This window comes from Solanum pennellii, chromosome 8, assembly GCF_001406875.1.
Source record: "Solanum pennellii chromosome 8, SPENNV200".
Classification (NCBI taxonomy): domain Eukaryota; kingdom Viridiplantae; phylum Streptophyta; class Magnoliopsida; order Solanales; family Solanaceae; genus Solanum; species Solanum pennellii.
In genome coordinates, this window is record NC_028644.1 from 62,291,362 (window position 1) to 62,300,448 (window position 9,087).

General features: G+C 34.6%; 1 protein-coding gene across 1 annotated transcript; it reads left to right on the forward strand.

The window, feature by feature from the left end:
- The first annotated feature begins 3,359 nt into the window (after nt 1–3,359).
- LOC107027126 (trihelix transcription factor ASR3) lies at nt 3,360–8,756 on the forward strand. The gene is made up of 2 exons (XM_015228302.2): nt 3,360–3,952; nt 8,062–8,756. Exons 1-2 carry the CDS (start codon nt 3,505–3,507, stop codon nt 8,562–8,564), a joined length of 951 nt encoding a protein of 316 aa, XP_015083788.1. The 5' UTR covers nt 3,360–3,504; the 3' UTR covers nt 8,565–8,756.
- The last annotated feature ends 331 nt before the right edge of the window (nt 8,757–9,087 follow it).

Here is a 9,087-nt window from a genome sequence, read left to right on the forward strand (position 1 = left end):
GGTCAATTGTGAAGCACGTAATAAATTTTTATTAGTTTTGATCGAATCATTCCATTTACTATGTTGAATATTTTAGTAACTTTAAAGAAACTATCTTAATTGATAATGCTCTATTACTCTTATCACATGTAAAACGATAACATTAAGTTTGAACTGACATAAAATCCCATAGACGTGCAACGCGCCCCACCCTGCATTAGTGTTTTAAATAAACCTGCTCCACATTCCTCTCTGCCCGGCACAACCTTAAACATGCCTCGTTCTGTTCCCGCGCCCTCATTGTCAGACTTAATTGGGATGGTCGTGATAAATGATGGTGTTATGGGTAGAGATTAATGGTGATAATGAGTAACAATAACGATTAACAATGATAATTGATGGTGATAGTGATTGACACTATGTAATAGTAACTAACTAGTTAATGATAATAATTATTAGGGTAATGATGATCGTAAATAAGGATCAATAATGATGATGATAATTGATGATGAAGTATGGCGGCTACCTGTAGGGGTGACTAGTAACATGGATAGCGATATTCAAGGCATGAAGCTAAAAAAAGAGAAAATGATCAAAATAGTCCTTAATGTATGGACTTGGATTGATTTGGTCCTTCATGTATGTAGCTTATAGAAAAGGTCCTTTATCTATGTTAAAAACTTATCAAGTTAGTCTTTTACCTTAAAACCTTAATTACACAAAAAAAAATCCTGTCAAATTAAACAAAGATATGCAACTCAAGTGACATACAAAGATCTTAAACAAAACCTCTGTTTTCTTGGCTCAGTTGCAAAGAATAAAAACCCTGCCTTTCCCGCCTGAAACGTATTTTCCGTGTGCATTTTTGACGCCATTATTTCGTATACACTTTGCCTTCATCCTTACTTTATCATTCTTTTTCCACTTAATATACTTTCCTTGGCTTACCTCATGAGTTGTTAAAGCATTTTTGAACTCTTCCTTGCTTTTCAAAAGTGTATTCCAAAGCCAAAATTGGATTTTTACTCCACCAGTCTTTGCATTGTGCTTCGGAAAATCAAAACTTTCATTGTCTGGATCACCATCCAAACTCTTATTGTCTTCAGAGTTAACACAATCAGGATCCCCATCTTCATGTATCATCTTTTTTTGAATTTCATCAGTAATAAGCTCTCTGTCATCCTCAAAACTATGTTTATAGTGTCCTTGTTTATCAACCATCAGCTCATCACTGGAGAATTCATTTTCATAATCCTCAAAATCATCTCCCGAGGATAAGTTTTCCTTTCAAACTCTTTGTCAACAGGTCCAACGACATCTTCATTCTCTGAAATGCGACTAGTTTTGCAACCAAACTCAATTTTATCGACTATTCCAATATAAGAGTCCAATTGCTCAATATATAACTCTACTACTATATCTTTAAGGATGAATTTTTTTATGTTATGCGCTTCAACCTCCGTGGAGACAAATCTCCATTTGTTACCAAGCTTCTCACATTTATGCCAAAATATTATTGAATCATTCATGTAACCACATAATTCGACCATCTTATTCAAGTCAGTAAGATTGAGATTCTTCAATTTAACATAATCAAAGTAATTAATGATACCACCAACATACTGTTTGGCTGGTTGATGTTTTATCATCCCTTTATGATATCATTGAACACAAAATCTGCAGTTAAAAGATTACATATTTTAGCCGATTAAGACCACACTCTAGGTGTTAAAAAACTTGTATACTTTTTACACCATAACATCTAAATATTCTTGAATACACAAACCAAAAAAAGCCAACAATAAAAATAAAAAAAAGTCGATTTTCACATAAGAATCTTATATAAAACATTGAAAAAATAGTACTAACAACCCAACAAATTTTGAATACCAAATAGGCGCTGGCCCTTGGATTGCCTTGACTAGAAGCAAAGTAAATTCTTACCATATATAACAGGGGCTCGATCCCTTGGAGTTTCTTTTGATTAACATGGTTCAACAATGGAAAAAACTTGTATAGTTTGATTTTACAAGAAAAAGGGATTTTTTTTGTTGAAAAGACGAGAGTTTTCATTCTTTGGAATTGAGCCAAGAAAACAGAGATTTTATTTAAAATCTTTGTATGTCACGTGAGTCGCACATTTCTGTTTAATTTGACAGAATTTTTTTGTGTAGTTAAGATTTTCGGGTGAAACACTAAATTGATAAGTTTTTGACATAGATAAAGGACGTTTTTCATAAGCTACATATATGAGGGACCAAATCAATCTAAGTCCATACATTAAGGACTATTTTGATCATTTTCTCCTAAAAAAATGTTAATCTTTATAAAAGTCTTAAATAAACATGTTAATAATATCGAATTCTTTTATAAATTTATTTTCAAATTTTTAAAATTGAAATAAAATAAATTACTTTTAGGTTGATTTTCACTCCCAAGACCTTCGTATGAAATCGTTTTATTTGGGAGTATAAACCGAAATATAAAACCATTTAAGAATAATTCACAACTGCTATTTTTTGAATGCGCATAATAACTCGCAAATTTCATAAACAATAATTCTCATTAAGTAAGGGTCCGTTTGATTGACTTTTGACTTATGACTTATAAGCCAAAAACCATACGTTGGGATTTCTAATTTATGAGTTTTGGCTTATTTTTGTTATTTTAGCTTTAACACAAGTGTTTATAAGCACTTTATAACTTTATCCAAACACTTTAAAACTGTAAAAACTTCTTGGCTTAAAACCCTCAAAATTAGTCAATCCACACGGACACTAAGGGTTTGTTTGGTGTGAAGGAAAATGTTTTATATGGAAAATATTTTTCTAGAAAATGTTTTCTGGAAATAAGTAGATTTATGACTTATTTTCTCATGTTTCATTGGTGAGTAAAAATATTTGTAGGAAATGATTTTTAGTGTTTAATTTATGAATGAAAACATTTTTTAAAAACAAACTTAATTTTTTTCGGGAGGAGGGGAGGGTGTTGCCGGTGGTGGGGGTCTGAGATCGGGTGAAAAAAATAAAGTTTTGAAATTGAAAGTATTTTTTTAAAAAAACAAATTAATTTTTTTTTAGAGGGGGGTGGAGGGATGATCGGGATAGGGGGAGGGCGGAGTGAAATATAAAATTTTCTAATTGAAAACATTTGTTTAGAAATTGATGTTTCTAAAAAAAAATGTGATTTGAAGTTGGATGAGAGTTTTGAAAAATATTTTCCGATAATTTTCCTTAAATTCGAAAAAAATCAATTAATCAGAAAAACATTTTTCATAACTTTTTTCCCGACGAAACATTAAAAAATTGGAAATTATTTTATACCAAACACACCCTAAGTTTCAAGTTCACAAACCTCTACTTTGACTGAATAAATTTCTAAAAAATATTAGTGTAAGCAAGCAAACAAATTGAGCACAAGTTCCCATTACATCATCGAACTTCTTTCTTCATACTGCCCTTCTTCCCAATTCCAGCAGCTATGTTGAGCGTCAGGCAATAGATTCAGAAAAATTGGGCGTCAAAAATGGAGAGGAGCGGCGGTTCACTAAGGACGCGTTCACAGGCGGCGCCTGACTGGACATTACATGAGTCAGTTACCCTTGTGAACGAAATGAAAGCAACTCAAATTGAATGCGGCAACTCCCTAGCCTCTTTCCAGAAATGGCAATCGACCGTGCACAATTGCAACTCACTGGGCGTGAATCGGAGTTTGAATCAGTGTAAACGGAGGTGGGAATCTATGTTGGAACAGTACAATAAAGTGAAGCCCTGGGAATCGGCCTATTGGGATTCCTTCGATGAGGAGAGGAAGAGGGAATTGGAGCTGCCGGAGCAGTTTGATTTCGAGTTGTTTAATGCGATTGCTAGGTATTTGAGTTTAGAGGGTGAGGATGGTGGCGGTGCTGAAACTGACCCGGATACCGACCCGGAAGCACAGCAGGTTCAAGGAAATAATGCGTTCTTGGAAATTGGTACTGCCTCTGTTCTAATAAACTTTTGAAGTAGCCTGAATTTGTTGTTAATCAGAAATATGACATGCAATTTTATCAAAATGACTCTTTTGTATCTTTCTCTTTAGAAAATAATAGTTGTTTGCTTCTATTAGCGAGATACTTTTAGTTACTAGTTTGTCGAAAAAATTATGAAGGGTGTGCTTTTGTTTAGAAGAGTCCTCTGGTTAAGTCTTAGTATAGATCATTAAAGAGAACTTCGTGCTGATAATTGATGACCCTGTTTGGAAAATTAAGATTGGATTCAATCTTATTTGATGATTTAGTGGAGATTTGAGTTCGATAATACTAGGCTCTGTTATTGATAGATTTTGTTGGTGAAAGGATTGAAGTTAAGAAAATAATGAGGCACTTGGCTAAAGTAAGGCTGAAAAGAAGTTAGACCAGCTACTGTAATATGAATGGGAACAAAAACCTCTCATCGGTTAGACTGGCCGACCAGCAACGTAACAGAAGATGACAGGGATTAGTGGAGTAGTACACTTGAGTCTTGAAATACCTGATACTCTGTGATTTTTACTACCCAAGGGAAAGATTTATATAATAATCTTTTTTTTTTATATATGTTGAATAATGTTAGGAAAAACTTTTAGATTCAGCCTGCCACCATTGGTCTAGCATCTGGTTCTTTTTAAGAGTTCTTACACAGTTCCACTTTGTGAGTATGTGTTGATGAGTACTGAGATTTGTATAGCAAACCTCATAGAGTTTGGGATCGAGTCACAATTGATTGATTGATGTGTGTGGAAAAAAATTATTTATAACTTCAAAGGTTTATAGAGTCAAAAAGTTGATTCAATTCTAAGCCATCAAATTTGGAGGGAATGTGAGATTTGGTAATTTAGAAGTGTGAAAGGAAACTGACAGGGTGGAAGGCTCAATACTTATCTTTGAGGGGCAGGGTCACTTTCATTAGTTCAGTGCTTGATGCTCTGCCAATATATATGATGTCTTTATTCCCCAGCCCAGATAGGGTTATACAGAGGATTGATAAGATTAGGAGGGATTTTCTGCAGAATGAAAGGAGGAGTAAAAGGGGTTCCATTTAGTTAAATGGTGCAAGGTGACGCATGGGAAGAAAAAAGATGTGTTAGGCATCAGGAATTTGAAATGGCAGAGTTAAGCACTCAAATTGAAGTTGCTGTGGAGATATTCTCAGTAACCTCAAGCTTATTGGGTGGGCATAATAAGAGCTAGATATGATGGGGGATCACACCTCTGTTTGTTGAGATCCATAAGAACACTTTGGCTTCTGATAAAGGCTCACACCTCCACTAGGGTAGTTAATGGTTGCAGAACATCTTCCTGGGAGGACTAATGGCTTGCTAATTCTTTTATGGAAAATCTCTCTCCAAACATCTATGGCCTGGTTCTACGTTAAGAGAAAACAGTAGAAGGAGCATTGTCAACACAGGTATGGAACTTCCCGTTCAAAAGAAACCTAAATGATTGGGAAGTGGATACATTAGTTGTGCTCCAAAGGTTTGAGCATATTCCAAGACTCACCTAGCCCCTTGTAGGAGAGGAGCATTCCTTGCTGAACCCTTGCAATTGCAAAATCCACATCTAAATTAAACCTTTTGGAAGAGAAGGAGAAAAATTCAAAAAAGAATTGACCAAGTAAACATTATCAATGACCCTGTTTAGAAAGAAAATAGTAATGAAATACAACCTAGTCTTCACACCTATATTTCTTTAACGAGCAACTAGATCAGGTTGTTTTTTTCCTTCACAATATACTTGTAAAAGAAAATAGGTGTGAAGAACGTGACTGATTGAAGTGGTGATCGCAAAAAGCTATAGCCTGTAGGTGAGGCGTCTGGAATGACTGGTGGTAACAGCGGCTTCAAGAGCCAATGGACAGAGAGAAACCAAATGTAGAAGCAGCGACCTTGAGATTGAAGTGAGGAGATTTTACAAAGAAACAAGAAAAAAACATTTTGGTCTTAACTCATCCAACTCTAATGGGCTATTTGTTTGTGTTTGGGAAAAGAACTAATTGGCTCTTAAGAGATGAAGAAACAGGAGGCTTATCTTTATTGTACAAATTGTTCGTAAGATTCTCTATTCACTTAAAAACTAATGTCGGGCGTTCAACTTTTGTACAAATAATACATGAAAATGTTTAACCAAAAATCAGTATTTTGATGAAGAATGATTTTATCCTATTGCAGTTATTTTGCCTTAACAAGAAAATGGTTATAGTTTCATCTTATAATAGGAAATTTATATTATATTTCCTTATACGCTTTGTTTTTTTTTGAAATTTTCTAAAACATTTATGTAAATTAAACTTTTCTTTTGTAATTTATGTTTACAAGCAACAACAACAAAAACAATATCAACATTACCTTATCAGAAAAATATTAATATGTTAAATATTCATTGGACTTATGTCCCACATCTTGGGAACTTATACAAAGATTGTGCCAATGATTACATACAGAGCAGTTCCTTTACAAGTACTGTAGGGAACTGAGAAAATCTATCATCCTATAAATTGTATTGACATCTTCTAGTTTACTCCAAAAACCTAAAAGGGAAATACATCTGTATTACAGTGTAAATATTCTCATATTTAATCTCAAAAACATCTTTGGTTCCTCTCCTACCAATCAGCCACCAAACACACGCAGGAATGTTCTGCTATATCTTCCGCTTCCCCTTCCCCTTCCCCTTTCCTTTTCCCTTTCCAGTCCAGTAGTGTGGCAGTTGTCTAATGGTTCTCAGTATAACCCAACTGACTTTGGAGAGATTAAAGAATAGGTTCTATATCTTAGCAAAGCTATAGTGCAGAAATAAGTGATTAGCTTCATGTTTGTTCTTTTTGCACAGCAGGCATTTGCTACAGTGTAAAGTAAATTGCTTGGGAACTACAGCTCATACAATGTAAAGTAAAGTGGTTGGCCTTGCGCCTCTTGCTATGTTGCTCGACTCTTCAAAAAATTCCATGGGTGCGTGTCTGATTCTCCAAAAGTAGTGTATTATTGGAGAATCAGACATGGGTGTAGCATATAATGTGAAGAGTCCGCACAACTTAGGCCTCTTGCACCTCCACTTCTTAAAACATTGATTAGGTTATAAGGATAAAATGTATCTTATTTCGGTAAGCGTATTAAGTATGCCACCAAGCTCTCCTCCACCAAAAAGCGGAAGGGGTTGATTCCTTGGAATGCACATGTCAGCATTCAGTATTTCTTTTAATTGGCATTCAGTTCACTAGTCATGAATATGGTTCTTTGCTTTCTTTTCCCTTCTTCATTTAAGTGAGCATATGAATTTGTAATTTTATCTGCTGGGATCAGCTGCCTGATTTAGTGCAAAATGACTTGGTGAATCTTGTCATTTGCCGAAGTTAATGACTGCAGATCTTCATTATTATTATACTAGCATTCTAGAATTAATTAGCACAACTATCCATCCTGCACTCTATAAAACAAACTTTGTAGTGTAGTCATGGTTTGTTATATAGTGTAATATACCAAAGATAAAGAAGAATTTTTTTAAAAAAAGCAATCTCTTGAAAAGAAAATTGACTTTTCGCTATCTTCAGGGGTGGATCCACCCTATGTCAAGGGGGTGTCAACCGACACTGCTTTGTTGACTTCTTTGTATTTTATATATATATATATATCTGAAAAGAACAGAATATAACTAGAAATAACATAAATGACACTGCTTGAAAAATGAGCTTCCATGGTTTGGCACATGGCTAGTGCAGTGGTGCTCCCAAGTTCAAACCTCAGCAAGCGCAGCTTTGTGTTTGATTTTTGAGCTTTTTCAGTAACTTTTGTCTGTGATAAATGTAAATGTTGTTAAGGAGTTTCGAATCTCCAACCTCCAATTCCTAGTCAAATTAGGATAAAATAGACCAGTTGAACTAGAATTCAAATTTGTGTAGTAATTTACTTGATTTATGTTTTATTATTACACTTTAAATAGTTTTTATTAACATAATGTTGTTAGATCAATTTTCATTTGTTTATTTTTTCAAATATCGCTACTGCCTACAAAAGATCTTGCGTACGCCACTGGCTATCTTCTAATGTGTTAACATTCTTGAACCACAGGTCCTAAAAGGCAACGGCGGAGGACGAAGACAAAAAGGTACAAAATTGAGGAAAGATTGAATCCATGGAGACGCATCTTAAATGAGAACAGGAAGTATGAGCAATCCAAGATGGGTATAAAGCATGAAGCTAGCATAGATGCAGATTTGGAAGCCCCAAGGCATGAGAATTCAAGTTTAGAAATAAAGCGCGAGACATCCAGTCCGGAGGAAATGACTGAACTTCCAAACCTTAGCATGGTTAATAAGGTAAAAGCTGAGCAGTTTCATGTAGATAATCCAGAAGAACTGATGGCTGCAACTCTTAGAGAAAATGCAGAAATGATCACTGCAATAACTGAAGGAAATACAGTGGATGATAGAGATTGCAGCCTTGCGGATTTGAACAATTTTGATGCTGGTCGCCTTCATTTGATCAGAAGTCAAGGCAACCAACTTATCGATTGCCTTGGAAAAATTTCAGACACCCTTATTCAGCTTTGTGATGCAATTCACAAAAAATAACTAACCTTAATAGTTTAGATTTTCAACTATGGCATGCTTTGTGATGTAATAACGACTAATCATCACATGCTTTTACTTTAGATCTTTGTCAATGTAATGATGAGGTAACCAGTATTGTCAAGGATCACAGGAAGTTTTGAAATGGTTAAATTTTCTCTATGATACAAGAAATGCAAGATATTTTCACTGGAATGAAGTCATGAGGAGAATTTTAATGGCTAATAATGAGTTTACAGGCAATATTCCAATGTCGTTATTATGAGTTCTGAAACTTGTTGAGCTGCAGGTACAACATAATCAGTTTGATGGTAGAATACCGGCATTTGCTCAACAGGATTTACGATTAAACATTGCAAATAATAGACTTGAAGGTCCAATACCACCTCAACTTAGCAGCCAAAGTGCAAGTTCATTTGAAGGTTAGTTTTCCTTGAACAAACAAAAATGTTGTTGGTAAAAAAGAAGCATATAATCAACGGGTTTAACTGAATCCACTGTTAAAAATAATTACAATTTTATTTAT

Excerpts from the sequence above, each read along its gene's own strand:
- LOC107027126 (XM_015228302.2), top strand. The coding sequence starts at position 3,505 with ATGGAGAGGAGCGGCGGTTCACTAAGGACGCGTTCACAGGCGGCGCCT. Across the intron at positions 3,953-8,061 it reads TAATGCGTTCTTGGAAATTG|GTCCTAAAAGGCAACGGCGG; the intron begins GTACTGCCTCTG and ends CTTGAACCACAG.